This window comes from Bos mutus, chromosome 19, assembly GCF_027580195.1.
Source record: "Bos mutus isolate GX-2022 chromosome 19, NWIPB_WYAK_1.1, whole genome shotgun sequence".
NCBI classification, from domain to species: domain Eukaryota; kingdom Metazoa; phylum Chordata; class Mammalia; order Artiodactyla; family Bovidae; genus Bos; species Bos mutus.
The window spans coordinates 1,434,546-1,455,756 of NC_091635.1; the positions used below are offsets into that span (position 1 = coordinate 1,434,546).

Sequence of the window (21,211 nt, forward strand, 5' to 3'; positions counted from 1 at the left end):
ATTCCCCAGCCCAGAATGCTCACCTTCCCTTCCGCACCTTCCCCTTCTTTTCTTTCAAAATAACTCAAATACCATCCACCTGATTTCCAAGACCCCACCTGAGTTCCCAGGCTGGTGGACTTGCTCGAACACATCAGCTGTCCCTGTTCCTGACAGCGCTGTGATGGCTGGTTGACCAGTTGGCCTCATCCACTTCGCCCTCCCTGCAATGGCCCTCCTTTCTAAGTCCACAACACAAGGCACAGTGCCCGGCCCACACAGACGCTCCCCACACGTCCAGGCCAGGCAGTGCTGGGCTGGTACCACAGGCCATAGGTTGGTCCCTCCCTGTACGGCAGCCACCACGGGCTGGCTTTTGACCTGGACAGTCTGCAGAAGGAGACGGGTCACAGTGACTCAGGCGGCTGGAGGATTAGCGGAGCTGGGGCAAGGGGGAGGCCCGCTGTGGGTGCGGCAGCTCTCCCTTCCCGCAGAGTCTGCCCCCTCCAACCCAGCAAAGCCCGAAGTCCTGTTAGAAGCTGTGCCTGTCCCCGGGAAGGTATGAAGGGGATTGAAAAGCCAGCCAGGGAGCCATCAGAGACTCGACTTTCCCTCCAACTTCTGATGTCTCCAGCCTGGACCTAGCACCTCCAGGAGTTCGCTAGAATTAAGGAGTGTCCTTCACAATCTCAGAGACTCTGGGCAAAGTCTAGGGTCACTGTGTGATTCAGAGGGTGGAGTAGATGTCATAAATTACACGTTTGTTTTAAAACACACACACGCGCATGTGCGCACACACATGTCTCCTGGGCCTGCGTTCAGCCCTTCCTCAGGAGAGGAGCTTTCCGACACAGAAGCACCCTGGCTCCTTAAGCCCTTCAGGGTCGACCCAGCCTCCCAGACGGGCAGCCCCCACGCGTCCCAGCACATCTGCCTCTGTCCTTGCCCTCACTAAAGAGCCAGCCTGGCGGGCTGCAGTCCGTGGGGTCGCAAAAGACTCGGACAGGACTTAGCGACTAAACAACAACACCACGGTTTGTATTTTTTTAACCTTCATATATATGTAACAAAATCACTAACCACTTCCAGTCCCCCGATGCACAGCGGCAGATGCTACATTATGTGCCACCTATGTGGGGCCAGGCAGGCACTCTGCCAGGTGCTTAGTTATCACCAAACTGAACCCTCTCAGCAGCCCAGTGACGTGTCGGCAGAATTAGCTCCACTTTTCAGATGACAGAAACGAAGCTCTGGTGTCCACTGGCTAAGACTCCTCGCTCCCAACGCAGGGGCCTGGTTCCATCCCTGGTCAGTGAACCAGGGTCCACACGCCGTGACCAAGACCCAGGGCAGCCAATAAATAAATAATTTTTAAAGAAAAAGAAATGAAGCTGAGGGAGTTTGTGTGTGTGTGTGTATTTTTTTTTTTTCAGGATTCACATGGTAGATGCTGGGAAAGATTGAGGGCAGGAGGAGAAGGGGGCGACAGAGGATGAGATGATTGGACGGCATCACCCACTCAGTGGACATGAGTTTGAGCAAACTCTGGGAGATGGTGAAGGACAGGGGAGCCTGGTGTGCTGCAGCCCATGGGGTCGCAGAGAGCTGGACACGACTGGGTGACTGAACAACAAGAACAACACGGTAGACGTGTGGGGCAGCAGCTCGGATTGGACCCCACTCGTGCCCAGCTTTCCCTGCCGCTCTCGGAGACCCCAGCCCGAGCCTGATAGGGGTGGGCAGCGGCTGAGAGGGGTGGCAGCTCAAGTTCTGGTTCCTCTCGGCCCGCGGGCATCAGGAGCGTCCTGCCTGCCCCATGGGGGCGGCCACTTGATGGATAGCAGCGAGTGATGGCGCGTCCCAGGCGCCCCGTGGCAGGCGCACCCTCCGGCTAGCTCAGGTCACCTGAGAGCCCCTCATGAGTGGTGTCTGGCCGTGCCAAGTTAGCGGAGTGTCCTGCAGCGTCTGGACCCTGGTTCTGAGTGGTGGGGCAGAGCCACAAGAGTCTCTGGTCACTGCACACACGCCCCTCCAGTCCTGCAGGGCTGCAGATCCAGCTGGCAGCCGTCAGAAATGCAGGGAGACGGCTGGGAGCAGGCAGATGGTGACTACTCATTTAAATAACACACATTCAGTGAGTCTTTACCATATGACATGGGATTCCCAGTGGGCTCAGTGGTGCGGAATCCGCCTGCCAATGCAGGAGACGAAGGTCTGATCCCTGGGTTGGGAATAAACCCTGGAGAAGGAAATGGCAACCCCCTCCAGTATGCTTGAGTGGAGAACCCCCATGGACAGAGGAGCCTGGCGGGTACAGTTAGGGTTTGCAGAGAGTCGCGTGTAGCTGAGCTCAGCACACGAGCACGCACCATGTGCCATGCTGGATGTCGAGGGCACCAGTGAGCTGGCTGTGGTCCTGGCCTCGGACCCTTATTCCGGGGCAGTGGGGGAGGGGGGGGAAGTTACCGCCTGCTGTGAACCATGATCTGCGGGGTGTGGGGGGCGGGAGAATGCCTGGGGACCTCGGGCTGGGAACTTTGATCAGCCTGGGGGGTGAGGGAGGGACGAGGGGAAGGAAATAATGAGACAGGGTGGGGAGGTGGGGTGGGAGATGAGAGTAGGGGTGGAGGTCCTGGAAGGAAAGGAGTGAGATAGAGGGCGAGGGCCTGGGAAATACAGCAGGGAGAACCCTGGGTGTTCTCTACCATCAGGGGCCAAATGCGAAAAATGGCCAGCACTGGACTGGGATGGCATGAAATTCACCAGGAGCAGTGTCTCCCTAAGAAAACGCTTTTATCCCGGGCGACTTCCCAGGCTGTCCAGTGCTCAGGGCTCCGAGCTTCCACTGCAGGGAGCACAGGTTCCAGCTCCTGTCGGGGAACCAAGATCTCACGTTGTTCGATGTGGCCAAAAGGTAAAAATCACCACCACCATCATCATCAAACTCCCATTTTACAGACAGGAAAAGTGAGGCACACTATGTTCAGTGAGTTCTCCCCAGGGTCCCGCACCCTTGCTCCTTTCCTTCTCTGGGAAAGGAAATGACCAGCAGACAATTTGATCTGGCTCACACGGCTAAACCAGAGAAGCAGGTGACCTCAACTCATTGCTTAAAGGACTTTTCCCATCACCAGCTGTGTACCAGAAAGGGCAAACGAGTGCACAGCTGCTGGCACACAGGGAAGCGCTTCCTCCTGCTCTTACCCCCTCCTCATCCTCTCGTGTGCGGTGGGGGCCCGGCCAACCCTCCCAGGGCCAGGAGAAAGGCAGTAACCACAGCGAGAGACAAGGAAGGCCTTCGTGGCTCAGCTGCCAGACCTCTGCCTCTGTGACTCTGACTCAGCAGCTGGTGTCTTTCCCTGAGTCCTGCCGGGAGCCAGCCTGTTCTTTCCCTTAGTGGCTGACACAGGAGTTTGGAGACGGACCGTTGATGGCATTATTCGCCCCTGGGGAGCCAGGCTGCCATGGCCTGACAAAGGCCCCTGGGACCGCTTCTCGGCACCCCTGGGTGAGCCCTAACCACATGACGGTCAGCGCCCAGGTGGGTACAGAGGCCAAGGCCAGTTTTGGCGTGCCATGCTACACCTGGCTGCCACCGAGTCAGGAGCACGGTTTATGGAAGCAGCAGGCCCGGGCCTGCCAGTCTATGTTCTGAGGGAAAGAAAACTGGATTGGGAGCAGAGGGTGTGCAGACACAGGACTCAGCTGAGACCCCGCACATGTCAACTTCTCCAGAGAAACAGAACCTACGTTCAGTTCAGTTCAGTAGCTCAGTCGTGTTCGACTCTTTGCGACCCCATGAACCGCAGCACGCCAGGCCTCCCTGTTCATCACCAACTCCCAGAGTTCACCCAAACTCATGTCCATCGAGTCAGTGATGCCATCCAACCATCTCATCCTCTGTTGTCCCCTTCTCCTCCTGCCCCCAATCCCTCCCAGCATCAGAGTCTTTTCCAATGAGTCAACTCTTCACATGAGGTGGCCAAAGTATTGGAGTTTCAGCTTTAGCATCCATCCTTCCAATGAACACCCAGGACTGATCTCCTTTAGGATGGACTGGTTGGATCTCCTTGCAGTCCAAGGGACTCTCAAGAGTCTTCTCCAACACCACAGTTCAAAAGCATCAATTCTTCAGTGGTCAGCTTTCTTCACAGTCCAACTCTCACATCCATACATGACCACTGGAAAAACCATAGGCTTGACTAGACGGACCTTTGCTGGCAAAGTAATGGCTCTGCTTTTGAATATGCTATCTAGGTTGGTCATAACTTTCCTTCCAAGGAGTTAGCGTCTTTTAATTTCATGGCTGCAATCACCATCTGCAGTGATTTTGGAGCCCCCCAAAATAAAGTCTGACACTGTTTCCACTGTTTCCCCATCTATTTCCCATGAAGTGATGGGACCAGATGCCATGATCTTAGTTTTCTGAATGTTGAGCTTTAAGCCAACTTTTTCACTCTCCTCTTTCACTTTCATCAAGAGGCTTTTTAGTTCCTCTTCACTTTCTGCCATAAGGGTGGTGTCATCTGCATATCTGAGGTTATTGATATTTCTCCCGGCAATCTTGATTCCAGCTTGTGCTTCTCCCAGCCCAGCGTTTCTCATGAAGTACTCTGCATATAAGTTAAATAAGCAGGGTGATAGTATACAGCCTTGACATACTCCTTTTCCTATTTGGAACCAGTCTATTGTTCCATGTCCAGTTTTAACTGTTGCTTCCTGACCCGCATATAGGTTTCTCAAGAGGCAGGTCAGGTGGTCTGGTATTCCCATCTCTTGAAGAATTTTCCACAGTTTATTGTGATCCACACAGTCAAAGGCTTTGGCATAGTCAATAAAGCAGAAATAGATCTTTTTCTGAAACTCTCTTCCTTTTCCCATGATCCAGTGGATGTTGGCAATTTGATCTCTGGTTCCTCTGCCTTTTCTAAAACCAGCTTGAACATCTGGGAGTTCACGGTTCACATATTGCTGAAGCCTGGCTTGGAGAATTTTGAGCATTACTTTACTAGCGTGTGAGATGAGTGCAACTGTGCGGTCATTTGAGCATTCTTTGGCATTGCCTTTCTTTGGGATTGGAATGAAAACTGACCTTTTCCAGTCCTGTGGCCACTGCTGCGTTTTCCAAATTTGCTGGCATATTGAGTGCAGCACTTTCACAGCATCATCTTTCAGGATTTGAAATATCTCAACTGGAATTCCATCACCTCCACTAGCTTTGTTCGTAGGGATGCTTTCTAAGGCCCACTTGACTTCACATTCCAGGATGTCTGGCTCTAGGTCAGTGATCACACCATCGTGATTATCTTGATTGTGAAGATGTTTTTTGTACAGTTCTTCTGTGTATTCTTGCCACCTCTTCTTAACATCTTCTGCTTCTGTTAGGTCCATACCATTTCTGTCCTTTATCGGGCCCATCTTTGCATGAACCTGCATTAGAGAACCTTTACTGGTATTGGCAAGGCGCAAGCCATTCACAGGCAGCACAACATAAAAAGCCGACCTCACCTTCAGAAGTGTAAGGGAAGAGGAGGCATGGTGAGCAAGATGTTCTGAGCTTCCCAGAAAGAATCTCAGATTTCCAAGCAAAGCTTCGCATTTAGGGTCACATTAATAGACTGCCCACAAACGCGCCCGGCGCACTGAGCAAGCGAGGTATGAGGGTTTCTCCGAGGACGGGTGTGTGTCTTTGAGAGGCAGGCTTCTGACTCCAGAGAAGCCGAGAGGTCACGACTGCCCAACAGCAGCTCACGAATCTTCCTCGGAGGCTGAGAAAAACACAGCCAGTAATTAAAGTCATGTTTTCCTTCAATAACACCAGCAACAAGATCCACCACGAAGGCAATTCCACATGCCAGGTTTCATACAAAACTTTCCACATGAGAGGTTTATCCTGGTAAGGGCACCGTTGTGTTTCGTAACAAAGAAAGTTGCCTTTTCATACCAGACTCACATGAAGGGACCATCTGGGGTTTCAGCCGCCGCGTAAATATGGCTGTAAAGCCGGCCTCCTCCTTTCTTGTTTCTACCTCAGTCACCCAGAACATTTTACAAACCAGAGTCTGAGCTCCGGTGCAGAACATCTGACTGAGCCAGGATCAGCCTGCGAGCTGTGAACTTTGAGGTGGCATGTAGCCCAAAAGGGGCTGGAAAAACAGACCGAGTAACCAACCAACAAATAAACAAACTTAGCTACTTGTTCCTTAAATGCGATCTTCGTACACCTGGGCACCAGGGAACTACCTCTTCCTGGTGACTCAGAAAGAGCCCTGGATTTAGAGTCAAAAGGAGGTGGTTCTGGTTCTGCCTCTGCAGTCGGAGGGAGGCTGCGAGTCCTCAGGCCTCTCTCCACCCGGCTTCCTCCTGCTCAGGGAGTGAGCTTAACACTGGGTGCTCCGTCAGCCTATTGTGAACAGAGAATGACATAAAGTAGGTCAAAGTGCTTTGGGGCATTTAAAACAGCACACACACACAGCTTAGAAGATCTGTATTCTGGGAAGACTAGGGAATTCCCTTCCTTTCCTCGCACAGAAAGGAAGACACGAAAAACCCACGCCTGTTTTATCTGAAAGAAAGCAGCAGAATACACCTATTATAATAACACTGGTGATGAGACTGAAGAGTCAAGGAGAGAAAACCTTGGGTGTGTTGCCATCTTTATTAGAAAATTAACCCACTGTTTCCCCATCCAGTAATGTGACTGATTTTTAAATAAACACATCTAAATGGGTGTTGTCCCATCCTGAAGAGTGAGTAGTCACCTTGGCAGGTCAAGCACTTATTTAAATTATGTTTCCCATCGTTCCAAAATCTTTTTTTTTTAAACTCCTTTTTTGGAATCGTTCCAAGTGCCTCTGGCACATTCTTTCGAACATGTCTGAGGGTGACACATTTTTGTCCTCTGTGAAGAACACTGATTTTTGTAAACAGCCCAGAGTTATTTGTCAGAGTCTGGCAAACGAGCTAAGCAGTGCCACTATTTTAAAAAGTGTTAGCTGCTCAGTCGTGTCTGACTCTTTCCAACCCCATGGATTGTAGCCCGCCAGGCTCCTCTGTCCACGGGATTTCCCAGGCAAGAACACTGGACTGGGTTGTCATTTTCTTCTCCAGGGTATCTTCTGGACCCAGGGATCAAACTGGGGTCTCCAGAATTGCAGGCAGATTCTTTACTAACTGAGCCACGAGGGAAGACCACACTTTTTAGAAAACTGTGACTCTAAGATAGGAAACCTGTCTTTCTTTCAGTTCCAACAGAAAGTTACAAATAGGTGGACTGCCCTGGAGGTTCAGCGGTTAGGACTCGGCGCTTCCACCACAGGGAGCATGGGTCCCACCCCAGGCCGGGGAACTAAGACCCCACAAGCCGTGGAGCGGCCAAGGAGGAAAAAAAAAAAGAACAGATAGGAGATTACAGGAATGGACAGTATTGCTAGACAGGGCCTGATCCTTCATACAGTGACCACAGAGAGCAGAAAAGTCGTGTGGAAATGTGTTTCTACGCTGTCAGTCACACCGTGATTATTTATCTAGCAAGACTGTTTGCCACTGGACTTTGAGTTTCCAGTAAGAAGAGAGCCACACGACAACTAACTAACCGCTTACCCGTGCAATCTTTTTATCACAGCTCCTCCTCGGGGTATCTGAACCCTCATCTGCACTTGGATTAACCAGCTAATACAGATGCTTCCGATGGATTCACATCTGTGTCTATCGGAAATACAGTAGCCAGCAGATCCAATTCCAACCAACAGACTCTATATTCCCTTAAAAACTTTAGATTCTATTTTCAGTTATGAAACAATTTGTCTGAAAATTATAATATTCACTAATATCATTATAATGTGACTTGAAACAATAGTTAGAGTAGATTTGCTTCTGGTGCAAATAATTTTAATTGTTCGAGTTACTTTAAACATAACCAGAGAATTCCCTGGCTATCCAGTGGTTAGGACTCAGCTCTTTCACTGCCAAGGGCCTGAGTTCAATCCCTGCTCAGAGAACTAAGACTCCCACAAGCTGCATGGCCAAAAAAGAAAAAAAAACTCATAATCACAGTTTCATTCACTGAACATTGTATTCTGTGGGCCTTCAATGGTAAATGACTCCGGTGAGTTTTGTTTTATGGAAGCTACTGTTTTCCCTACCTCATTTTATTGTGGTGAAATTTACATAACATTAAATTCATCACTTGACCATTTTAAAGTGTATGATTTGGGGCATTTAGTAAATTCCAAGGGGCTTCCCTGATGGCTCAGTGGGTGAAGAATCCGCCTGCAGTGCAAGAGACGTGGTTTCTACCCTGGGATGGGGAAGAACTCCTGGAAAAGGAAATGGCAACCCACTCCAGCATTCTTGCCTGGAGAACCCCATGGACAGAGGAGCCTGGTGGGCTACAGTCCATGGGCAAAGAGTCAGACATGACTGAGCACGCCCTATGCATATAGGATGTATATAATATACATATATTCGAAAATTCTGTGAATGAACCATCACCGCTATCTAATTCTTAAACATCTTCATCACCCCAAAAGGAAAGCCTATACTCATGAAGCAATCACTCCCTGTTCTTTCTGCCTACTGCTGGCAAGTACTAATCTGCTGTTTCTATGGATTTGTCTATTCTGGACATTTCTTATAAACGGAGCCTTACACCGTGTGGACTTTTATGACCAGCTTTTCCACACAGCATAACATTTGCAGGGCTTATCCACGTTGTAGCACGTGTCAGCACTTCATTCCTTTTAATGCCTGAATAATTGAACTGCACAGATATACCACACTGTTCATCCATCCATCCATCGATGGATATGAGTTGTTCACCCCTTTGGGCTATTCTGAATAGTGCTGCCATGAACACAGGAGTACAGTTTTTCCTTTGAACACCTGTTTTCAATTCTTTGCAGGTATATACCTAGGAATGAAATTGCTGGGTCATATGGCAATCCTAAGTATAACTTTCTGAGGAACCATCAAACCTCTAGCTCCTTTTTTTTTTTTTTAGATTTTTTTTTTTAAATGTGTACCATTTCTTTTAAAGTCTTTGTTACAATAATGTTTCTGATTCATGCTTTGGTTTTTTGGCCAAGAGGCATGTGGGATCCTAGCTCCCCGACCAGGGATTGAACCTGCGTGCACTGCAGTGGGAGGTGAAGTCTTAACCAACAGACTGCCAGAGAAGTCCCTCCAGCTCATTTTAAAAAATAATTCATTTATTTATTTAATTTTAATTGCCCTTGGGTCTTCATTGCGGTGCACGGGCTTTTCTCTACCCTGCATTTCTCACTGCGGCGGCTTCTCACTGCAGAGCACAGGCGCTAGGAGCCCGTATGCCCACTAGTTGTAGCACACGGGGCTCAATTGCTCTGCAGCACGTGGGCTCTTCCAGACCCCGGACCAGGAACCGAACCCTGTGGCCCCTGCATCAGCAGGACTCTTATCTACTATACCACCAGCTCATTTTAACGCTCACACTTTCAAGGTGGCTTGACAACCAGACAGAAGCTACTAGACAACTGCAGCCCGACCCCAGGCAGGGCCCAAAGAGGTCTTTTTTCTGAAGCACTGAGGCCAGCAGCGGGGTTTGATATGAGTCAACCTTGTTCAACGCAAGGTTACACGCAGGGCTCTGGACACCTTCCTCTGCTGGTCTACATGTCACAGCATGAACTGGCAGGGCGGGAAAGCCTTCCTGCCTGAAGAGGGATCCTTGGTGCTTCAATTATGTTGTGAGCACTCCCGGAAAAGGAAGAAAAAGATGCCAGCTATCTAATTGATAGGCTTCCCTCTTCCTGTCTTTGTGGCATTCAGATTAGCATGTGGAGTCCAAGCAGACATGCTGCTTGGGGGCCAGCGCTATATACCCTGTCCTAGGCAGAGGTCTGTCCTTTCAAGGGTGGAGAACCAAGCTTCCCAAACAGTAGCTGAAGCTGCAAAAAGCTCTTCCAACCTGGGTGGACTTTTACTATCTATTTTGCCTAGAGGCACCGCCTAGTGATATCGGAGGCGAACCTACCCTACCGTGTATAGGGCAGCTTGTCCACACGATGGGCTTGGCCAGGACAACAGGAGATAATCCTACCACAGGTATTGCTTACTGCAGCCAATTTACTGAGTCATGGGGCTCCTCAGCCATTAACCCAATCCGGCCAGCAAACTGATTAGCACTTATTTTTTTGTTTAGACGTGTTTTTGAGCCTCTCGGGGCACTGACCTCTTTGCCTGACACACACAAGCTTCTGAGCCCCGGAAGCCCCAGGCAAGGCTCTTGGGAGGAGCTGCACTGCCATACAGACCAGCCCAGAGGGCTTTTTCCACTTGAAACTAGAGCGCTCAGAGAGAAGTTGGCTTCCGGGGTCCTTGTGAGGCGTCCCTCTGCCAGCCCAGGTGTCACGTGTGGCCCCGCAGCCCTGCAGGTGTCCCGGCCCGAGTCTTGGCCGGTCACATCCTCTGCAATCCGGCAGGAAACCTAACCTCCGCCGGCTCCTGTCCTCGGTCTGTCTGCTTATCTGCTTCCTCTGGGGAACAGCCGCGTCGGTGTCCGGTGCGGGGGGGATTTTCGGAGTGACCTCACACGTGCAGATGTCGGCTTCAGCCTGCGTGCGGACCGCGTCCGGGAGGCATCCACAGCCCGTCTCGGTGCCTCCCCGGCCCCTCCTCCCCAAGCAGCATCTTGGCAGGGTCTAGGGTGGGGCTGGGGGGTGGGTCACGCCGGTTCCCATTCCGGGCTCGGGAGGGCGGGGTGTCAAGGGACCCACTGGAAGAAAATGCATCGAAACCGCAAACGCCCGCTCTCTGTTTGAACAACTTTGGAGCCAAAGGCTTCGGCGGCCGGCGGCGGGGAGTGGGGGTGGGGAGTGGGAGCGGCGGGAGCCGCTGGGAGCCCAAACAGCAGAGCCTGGGGCCGCTCTTTGAGCCCCTGGACCCCCGAAAGTAGCCGCGCGGCCCAGAGGTGGGTTCGGCTTCTTCCGGGGAAGCAGGAGGCGCAGCCGCGGAGCGGGCCACGTGACCGCCGGGCCCCACCCGCGCGCCCCGCCCCGCCCCGCGCGCGCCCGGCGGAGCTCGCGGGCTCGCGAGAGAACGCGAGTCTCCGGGCGCGGCGTGCGCGCGCGTCCCCGCGAGGCGGCGTGCGCGCGCACGCCCCGGGGCCGCCGCCCCGCCGGGCCCGCCCTCCCGCCCTCCCTCAGCGGCGTGCCCGGCCCGCCCTGCCCGGCCCGCCCTGCGAGTCAGACCGCCGGCTCCCGCCCTCCGCCGGCGCGCCCGGGCCGCCGCGGCGCCCCCCGCCCTCGAGCCGCCGAGCCGGAGCTGGAGCCGCGCGCCGAGCGGGCGGAGGAGCCGTAGGCCCCGCCGAGGCGGCAAGATGGCGGACTTCCTGCCGTCGCGGTCCGTGCTGTCCGTGTGCTTCCCGGGCTGCGTGCTGACGAGCGGCGAGGCCGAGCAGCAGCGCAAGTCCAAGGAGATCGACAAGTGTCTGTCGCGGGAGAAGACCTACGTGAAGCGCCTGGTGAAGATCCTGCTGCTGGGCGCGGGCGAGAGCGGCAAGTCCACCTTCCTCAAGCAGATGCGCATCATCCACGGGCAGGATTTCGACCAGCGCGCGCGCGAGGAGTTCCGCCCCACCATCTACAGCAACGTGATCAAAGGTGGGGTGCCGGGGGAGCGGGGGGCCCGGGGCCGGGGAGGTCGGAGGGCCGGGGGATCTGGGGTCGGGAGGCGCCGGGGCCAGGGGCCGGGGCGGCGGCGCCGGGCACCGCCCTCCTCTCCGGAGCCCCCGGCCGGGCGCGCGGGAAGGGGGCGCGGCCGGGGGAGAGGATGGCGGGGGGCGGCCCCGGGCCCGCCACCCCGCCGCTGGCCTCGGCCCCCGCCGGAGGGAAGCGCCCCGGGGTGCAGGCTGGCCTCTTCCCCGGACGCACCAGGCCACCCCGCGCCCGTGCTCTGCTCGCCCAGCCTCGCGCCCCGGGTGGCTGGTGGCCCAGTCACATGGGGTCGGGGCTACTCCCAGCTCCGGGGCCGCGGAGCTCCGGAACCCTGTGCCCGAGACTCTGGTCAAGGGCGAAGGGTGACAGGCTCCTGGCCCTTTGGGGGCAAGGATGTGAAACTCGAGGGTGTCCCGTTTGCTGTGCTGCCGTCAGGAAAGCGCACCATGCCGTCGGTCTAAAAAAGTTTTAGCATCAGTGGTTTTTCGGTCCAGTGTCACGGTCGGGCAGGATGTGTGCCTGTCATCACCGAGCACCTTGCACCCTCCTTCTGCTTCTGACTGCGGTGGGGGAGAGTCTGCTGCTGAAACGGAGTTGTGTGTGGGTACAGCGGGTCTAGGGCCGGAGACCGTGCAGGCTGAGTCAGTGAATCAGTGTCGGCTTGGGGCATCGGTTCTGCTGCTCTTGTGGGTGTTTTTAAAACTCGAGTTGATCTTTGTTCTCAAGTGAAAAACGCACAGGAATTTTAGTTCTGGGCTTTCAGACAAATCGGGGGGGGGGGGTTACTTTTGCCATTTGAGCTATAATTAGCACTCCTTTTAGTGTCCAGCTGTTTTCTACTTTATAAAAGGCATTTTGGCAGAATTGAGATACAGAGCCTGGTTCTTCAGGTGCCTGAGGGTGCCTCTGGCATCTGGGTAGCAGTTTATCTAGGGGTTGGTAATAGATGTCAAGCCTTTCCAAGCAGCATTTTTTTTAAGGGGGGATTTTGTTGAGGAAGTACTTAAGTTACTCTTTCGAGTCACTTTTTTTTTTCCCTCCCAGGATTGAATGTAGGAAAACTGCTTGGGGTGCGGGGTATGGAGAAGGGGGGCTTTGTAGGGGTAACGACGAGGGAGGGGCAGGACAGCAGGAGCTCACAGACCACAGCCAGCCCTAGGGTTTCTGCAGTAAGCGGTAAAAAGAGGTTAAATTTATCCTTTCTTCATGTTGAGTACAAAATTAATCTAAGGTCTCTCTCAAGGCCCAAGACTCTGCAGTCAGCCCTTAACCAAGGGTACCTTTGTATCTGATGCAGCTGATTGTAAGGGGTTCTGTTAATGAGTGGACCAGCTGTTGACTGATAGCTAGGTAGATACTTGGCTCTTTGTTTAACACCTGGTTCCTCTTGTACACTGGCTCCTAAGTGTGACCTACTTCGAGCGTTGATAAGATGAAGTCACTAGCCATCTGCATTTTCTGAGTTGACGTGATCAGAAAATTGACAGCCAAATGGTTTTTCAGTTATCTAAACAAATGACCTAATAGTCATGTGACTGTTAGCAGGGACTAAAGGTAACAGTGAGGTGTTAGAAATAATGGGTTTGAAATAATCTCTGTGAGTTGAAATCTCTGCTTCCACCGCTTTTTTGCAGTTGGTCTTCCTCCTTTTAGGGAAGTCTCACGCCACCCTGAGCCTCACCCGGATTGGAAGCTTGGGAGGGGAGAAGTGTCTGAGCTCTGAGGTCCTGGAGGCCGTGGGTTGGGCTGGGCAGGGTGCTCGGGGACCGGGAGAACACGGGGCGCTGAGTCTCTTCTTGGCGTCTCATAGAAGTCTCTCTGAGAGACTCAGAGCCTTGTTCGCAGACCTTCAGAGCCTGGACATCAGGCTACGCAGTGGGGTTTCTTCTTCCTTTGCTGGTTTTGGTTGTCTTGTGACTCCCTTCTGCCCAGGAATTACTAATTAGAACATGTTAAAACCCTACAAAAGAAGCACTTGCGTTAATTGTGTTTGCTTTTCAAGGTTCTAATCTTAGGACTGAACAACTGGGAGTTTTAATTTTTCTTTTTACACTCTGAGAAGTTACTTCTGTTTGTTTTGATGTTGGTCTCCATTTTTTGGAGGTGCTGGGCCTAGAGTACTCAAGAAGTTTAAGGAAAGAATATGAGAATCGAATCTCTGAGAATATTTAATGACTCCCATCACACTTTTTTTTTTTTAAACAAAGGTATGAGGGTGCTGGTAGATGCCCGAGAGAAACTCCACATTCCTTGGGGGGATAACTCAAACCAGCTCAATGGAGACAAGCTGATGGCATTTGATACCCGGACGCCCCTGACCGCCCAGGGAATCGTGGAAACGCAAGTTTTCTTACAGTACCTTCCTGCTATAAGAGCATTATGGGCAGACAGTGGCATACAGAATGCCTACGACCGGCGTCGAGAGTTTCAGCTGGTAAGAGATTTGTTTTTTATGTTGTGATTTTAACGGCATTTATTAACATCTGATTGTAACACACCTTTTTCTCTGCCTTCCACAGTATGATGTATGTATCCACAATTTTAGCCTCAGAAATGTGGATAGTTTTCTAGATGAGCTTTATAAACTAACCAAGGTAAAAATAAGGCAAACCCCCAGTGGGTTTGATGAAGCTGTTATATTGAGTAATTAGTTGGTCATTTTTCTTTTTCGAGGGTAAGATCATAATGAGCTTCTCAGGCACTTTCATCCATTTTTTTCTCCTTTTAAAAGTAATTTCATCTCAGTTATAGCAGCAATATTGATCTTTCTAAAAACTGACCTTTTATTTTTGAATTAAGAATTCAGTAACTTAATTGTTCAAGTGTGCTCTTTAGCCTTTAGAGGTATTTATTTCACAATTCATCAGTATAGGTTAAAATCCTTAATGTTTAACAGTCATTGCACTTTTTGTATATTTGCATGCTATGCTTTTTAAAAGCTTCTAAGCACATTTTACAAAATGTTCCTCCTTAAAATAATACGATGTTTTTTGTACTTTTCTTTTCCATGGGAAACACTTAGAATTTATTTTGCATTTGTTATTTCTACTTTGTCTTACACAAGACTAAAAGTTTGTAGCTATTACACAGCATTGAAGAAAGGGTGGAAAATAAGGTTCTGATCTAGGTTAAAGATAAAAAAATAATAATCGAAATAAATTACAAAGCACTTGATAAAAAAAAATTTGATTGTGAATGTGTTGATTGTATCTGGCGTTTTATTTGCCAAAGACCAGAAAGATCCCAGGAATGATAGCCATCTCTCCTGTATGCAGTTTGGAGGGAGTTCAGATGTAAAGTAAGTTTTACTGTAATGTGATCAAAATAAAGTGACAGTTAAAAGTAAAACTGCTTAGAAACTTGTTTGGTGGTGTCACGGTGTTAAGCCAGTTCACATATCTGGGTGTGGCTGCAGAGTGACACGCAGCCAGCAGTCCTTGCTATTACAGTTTGTACTCAGCGGCAGCCTTGGCTACCAGAAGTTCTCGAGAAGTCTTCGTGCCGGCTTCTGATACAGCTGAGACCTGAATCTCCACTTTGTCTGAGTGGTGGCCTTCGTGTGAGTCATGCAGTGCTTGATGGTGTGCCGTCTGGTTCAGTTCTCTTTGTTGTGTGTATTTTGCTTGTTAACTTAATGCATTAATAAGCGGCAGAGGTGGTCCTACATCCTTGTTAAAGCTGAGTAGCTGGAAGCATTATATGTTGAAAATTATGAATTTGACTTGACAAGTAGCCTCCATTCAGTGCTCAGACTTGGGGTTAATTTTTGTCTTTCACACACCCCTCTTCAACTTCTTTTACCTTTCCTGCTGTTGTTAAGTGCAGATTATTCTCCTTTCTTCTAAATTCGTTTTCTCAACAAGCCGCACATTTTACTATGCACTGTGTCAGGAGCTTGTTCACCTTGCAGGTCAGGGAAGAAACGTCCGTGTGTAATAGCACACCGCATGTTGGTTCAGGGAGTGACCAGCCTGGTGTCCTGCACAGGCCTCTGTGGGTAAGCTCCGCAAGTCCATTTAGGTGAAGATGGCCCTCCCTGACACTTCTTGCTTTTGAACGTTCCTGTCTTACACTCTTGTGGTCATCACTGTTGAGAAGATATTCCTGAGAATTTATTTGCCATTAAGAACAGACTGTTAAACCGCTCAGGCTGAGGACCTGCAGATTGTTGGCTTGAGCCAGCTGATGCTTTCAGAGCAGAGACAGCCTCCGGGACAAGAAGAGGCAAGTTCACGATAAGAAGGAGAGGCGCAAGGAACAAGGAACAGGGAGAGGTCTGGTTTTAAGCTCCTCGGGACAGGGGTCCTTCCTGCCTGCCCTGCATTGTTAATGGTGCCTGGAACAGCTGCTCGGTACTGAGTCATTGCGTAGAATTAATGGCTCCCATACTTTGGGATGCTCCGTGGTGCCTGTCACGTGGCTGACACTGGGAAGTCACCTTGCTTCCTTAAAATTCCCCCCGAGTCCTCTCCGTTCCTTCTCTCGTCTGCACACATAAAGCCCAAGTCCTGTTTTTTCTGGAGGTCTCTTGCCTCCTCCACTCTGCCCCTCCTCCCCACTGGCTGGTGTCTCCTCCCTGGACCTCAGTAACCTTGTCCAGACCTGGCCGGGTTTGCCGGGAAGCTCTGCTCAGCTCCACTGCTTCCGAAACACAGAGCCACTTCTTCCGTGAGCCTGGACGCTGAGGGGCTCGCCCCACGAGCCGGTGATGCCGGTGCCCCACGGCTGCACCTGCTCAGACCCTGCACACTGAGGGCTTCTGCCCACGGCCGCCCTCAGCAGGCCCGCTGCCCGGCTCCTTCACACCCGTACCGTTCATCCGGGCTCCCCTTCACAGAACAGGGTGGACGCAACTCCCTGCAGGCCTGGGCCCTCTCCACGGGTTCAGCTGGAACCCGAAGAACAGAGCGGTTTCCGCAATGACCCCCTCCTCACCTGGGGAGCCTGGGAGGGCGCCTGGTCAGTGCAGTGTCTGTGGCAGGCCCACGCGAGGGTGAGGGGTGGCTTGTCTGGCATCGAGCACCCCTGTGAGCAGCCTCGCCTGGTCCTCCCACTGGACCCGAGGCGGCCTGGCCTGCCTGCCGGTGACCCGCCTGGGCCGCCCTCCCTCTGGGGTAGGGTCTCCACTGGGCTGCCTTCTGTTTGGGCTCGCGCTCTCACCGCCACAGGGTCTGACACTTACTTGTTTCCTTGTTTTGTTAGGTGATCTGAATTACGATGCTCTCCTTTTCTGGGAAGCACGGGTGTCTCTGTGCCGTCGTGTTAGTCGTCAGTTGTGTCACCTCTGTGACCCCGTGCACTGCACCTGCCAGGCTTCTCTGTCCGTGGGGTCTCTGTGTGCTAGTTGGTTATTTTCCGGGAGATGGGAAGTTCTTGTATCATGGAATCGATTTTTCTTTTTTGTTGTGTTTAACCGTGTAGTTTCTTGAATCTTGCATAGGAAAAGTAAACATCAGGGGAAATGAGAGGATTTAGCAGCTAAAATAATGAAAATAAGCCTTTTTGTTTTCAACTACCGCTTGATTATTAAGCTTATTAATGCAAATTTAAATGCAAAAAAATGGGGGCAATTTCTAAGCTCTTGACCACTGTTTTGCTAAAGAGGAATGACTGCCCTTGAATCAGTTTTTGGGCCAAGGGTAGCGTAGTGATATCATAGCGTAGGTTTTTAGTTTTTAGCAGGCTGTTTGTTTGTTAGTAATAACTTTGGGTGCAAACATGAATGTTTTCTTTCTCTAGCTTCCAAAGGCAAACATTTCCTTTTCTGGTTCGTATCATTGTGAGTGAGCTAAATAAATGCCTTACTGTGGAAAAGAAAACTCTGAAGGTTCACGTCGCTACGACTTACATTGTCTTTTTCTCCTTCCTCTGAACTTGCACACTGATGACAGTGCGTCCTGAGTGGGGGTCTCTTAGCGTCTCAGTTAAATGTCTGTAACCCTCTGCCTGGGGCATGCCTTTGCCATAGCCTGCCACTGCGCTGGAGAGATACCCTCTCTAGAAAAACAAGGTGACCGTAGCTAGGGAATTTGCTGAGATGGCTCCAGAGATGGGAGTCAGAGGTTGGAGATACGTGTGAGAACTAACAGCATGGCCAGGAGTCATTGGAGTGTGTAATATACAGTTGCTTATTCAGGAGCCTAAGCAAAATGTACAGATCTCCTTACACAGGACAAGAGAGTGTGTGACCCTGTGGGGCGCACTCCTGGATCTCTGCACACACTTTGCCGTCGTCAGCATTAATGCAGCTTCCTGTGATGGCCAGTCTTGCCTTTGCAACTCCCGCAACTGAAACTGCCTCCTGTGTCGTGTGGTGCCTTGAGTTTGACGTGGTTTTCTCTTGCTCCAGGGGTGCAGCTGGTGCTTGAGGACGGTTTCACCTCTCCAGGCTGATGAGCTCGTCTTTCTTAGGACTGAGCTTCCTGCAGTCTGGGTGACAGTAACTGTTTAGCCTCAGGCGGGGGCCTGTGAGGCGCGGAGAGCTCGGTAAAGTAGGCACTTCCTTCAGGCTGGGACGGTGGCTTCTCGTTGGCGCTGCAGGTGGGTTCCAGGTGCTGAGGGGAGAGAGGCCTTCGTTTGCTCCGGAGCCCTGAGGAGGGCTTGCTTGAAAGGGAGACACGCTAGTTTCAGTTGGGAACTGGTCCAGTTTCTTTATGAAATGAATTCAATGAAAGACTCTGACTTCAAGTTGCTAAAAATATGGTAGGCTTAGGGTGAACTATTTCAGTCTGTATTACAAGGATTGTATGTAACATTAGAATTTGTAGAGATTTTTTAAATTTAGGTCTCTGTAGAATTTGTGTTTATTTTTTTGGTGAACTTAAACAGGTGTCAGAATGGTTACATTTTATCTAAGCTTTGGAAACCCAGACCTGTCTGCTGTTTACCTTGAAAACAGAGAGGCTGGTGTGGCACATGCTTATAGTGTTAGTGTGACTTAGTGAGACTGTGTGTGTGTGACAGACATAGGGATCCCTGGTGGCTCAGCTGGTAAAGAATCTGCCCACCATGCAGGAGACCCCCGTTCGGTCCCTGGATTGGGAAGATCCCCCTGGAGAATCCTTCCTGTCTGAAGAATTCCGTGGGCAGAGGAGCCTGGCGGGCTGCAGTCCACGGGGTCTCAGAGTCACACTACGTGTAAGACGCGCACACGCATCCTGGGTGTGTCTCCTGATGTCACATGAAGGTGACGTGCTCGTCTTTAGGTCATGTTACTTTAGGCAGAACCTTGACTTGCTGTGGGGGTGTGAGCTCTGGTGCTGAAGAGCGACGGTAGTGTCCTGTGCTGCTGTGTGTGGTGCCTGCTACCACTCTTCCTGACTGGAGTGCAGCCTCACTCGGGAGAAGGGCTGGGAGCCGCCTGTAAGCAAAGCGAAGCAGCCCCGGGACCCCATGCGCCGCGTGGTCCTGCTTCACCTTTGACAGAGAGGCGGCCCGACCGCCGGGCCCCGTCTGGCCCTGTTGGCCCATGGCAGGCACTGGTCTCTCTGGAAAACTCAAGTGCTGCTGATTAATTACATGACGTTTTAATTCCTTATGTTTTGCAAAAATTGCTTTGTGCTTTTCAAAGTACATTAATTATTTCTATCACGTGCCTTGTCACTGAATCCTTAAGTGAAAGAACACATGCAATGTGGGCTCTGGTCCTGGTCTCACAGATGAACAGACTCGGAGGCAGCAGCGCGGTTGTGCCTTCCGTTCCCAGGGGTGGTCATGGTGACAGGGTGGGCCTGGAGCTCAGTCTGCGCCTCCTGTCCAGGGGCCACCCAGGCCTCGGGCGCTCTCTGCTCTCGGCCTGGCCTCCCAGCGCCCTGCCCTCGGTCAGCACTCCCCAGGGGCGTCCTGGCACCTTGCTTTGAGCACATGTTCTCTTAGAGATGGGTGGCACTGCGCTCATAGGCACAGGGCTGCTTTTATGTTCTGAGCTCTCCTAACACTCTGTGCCACTCCTCTGCTCCTTTATTACCTTATGTTTGATGGTGGTGGCGGTAATCCCAGATGTACTGGTAAACTTACTAACTTAGAGATGCACAGTTTATCGCATCTAGCGAGCATCATGGTAAAGGCTGCTGGAACGTTCTCCGCCTTGAAAGCTAGCTTTGGTGATCCTCACCTGACATTTCGTCAGTGAACATGGTTTTAATGTACCCTGAAGAGTAGGGCTATTCCAGTTGACCTATTCCAAATCCTGAAAGATGATGCTGTGAAAGTGCTGCCCTCAATATGCCAGCAAATTTTGGAAAACTCAGCAGTGGCCACAGGACTGGAAAAGGTCAGTTTTCATTCCAATCCCAAAGAAAGGCAATGCCAAAGAATGCTCAAACTACGCACCATTGCACTCATCTCACATGCTAGTAAAGTAATGCTCAAAATTCTCCAAGCCAGGCTTCAGCAATACGTGAACCGTGAACTCCCAGATATTCAAGCTGGTTTTAGAAAAGGCAGAGGAACCAGAGATCAAATTGCCGACATCCACTGGATCATGGAAAAAGGAAGAGAGTTTCAGAAAAAGATCTATTTCTGCTTTATTGACTATGCCAAAGCCTTTGACTGTGTGGATCACAATAAACTGTGGAAAATTCTGAAAGAGATGGGAATACCAGACCACCTGACCTGACTCTTGAGAAACCTATATGCAGGTCAGGAAGCAACAGTTAGAACTGGACATGGAACAATAGACTGGTTCCAAATAGGAAAAAGAGTACATCAAGGCTGTATATTGTCACCCTGCTTATTTAACTTCTATGCAGAGTACATCATGAGAAATGCTGGGCTGGAAGAAGCACAAGCTGGAATCAAGATTGCTGGGAGAAATATCAATAACCTCAGATATGCAGATGACACCACTCTTATGGCAGAAAGTGAAGAGGAACTCAAGAACCTCTTGATGAAAGTGAAAGGAAAGTGAAAAAGTTGGCTTAAGCTCAACATTCAGAGAACAAAGATCATGGCATCTGGTCCCATCACTTCATGGGAAATAGATGGGGAAACAGTGGAAACAGTGTCAGACTTTATTTTTGGGGCTCCAAAATCACTGCAGATGGTGATTGCAGCCATGAAATTAAAAGACGCTTACTCCTGGAAGGAAAGTTATGACCAACCTAGATAGCGTATTCAAAAGCAGAGCCATTACTTTGCCAGCAAAGGTCCATCTAGTCAAGGCTATGGTTTTTCCAGTGGTCATGTATGGATGTGAGAGTTGGACTGTGAAGAAAGCTGAGCACAGAAGAATTGATGATTTTGAACTGTGGTGTTGGAGAAGACTCTTGAGAGTCCCTTGGACTGCAAGGAGATCCAACCAGTCTATCCTAAAGGAGATCAGTCCTGGGTGTTCATTGGAAGGACTGATGCTGAAGCTGAAACTCCAGTATTTTGGCCACCTCATGCGAAGAGTTGACTCATTGGAAAAGTCTGTGATACTGGGAGGGATTGGGGGCAGGAGGAGAAGGGGACGACAGAGGATGAGATGGCTGGATGGCATCACTGACTCAATGGACATGAGTTTGGGTGAACTCTGGGAGTTGGTGATGGACGGGGAG

General features: G+C 50.9%; 1 protein-coding gene across 1 annotated transcript in view; it reads left to right on the forward strand.

The window, feature by feature from the left end:
- Positions 1–11,190: 11,190 nt before the first annotated feature.
- GNA13 (G protein subunit alpha 13) overlaps positions 11,191–21,211 on the forward strand; it is a 32,919-nt gene continuing 22,898 nt past the window's right edge. Inside the window, exons 1-2 of the mRNA XM_070388952.1 lie at positions 11,191–11,618; positions 13,880–14,106. Of these exons, the coding sequence (XP_070245053.1) occupies positions 11,336–11,618; positions 13,880–14,106 (510 nt within the window). The 5' untranslated portion in view covers positions 11,191–11,335. The remainder of the gene's footprint in view (positions 11,619–13,879; positions 14,107–21,211) is intronic.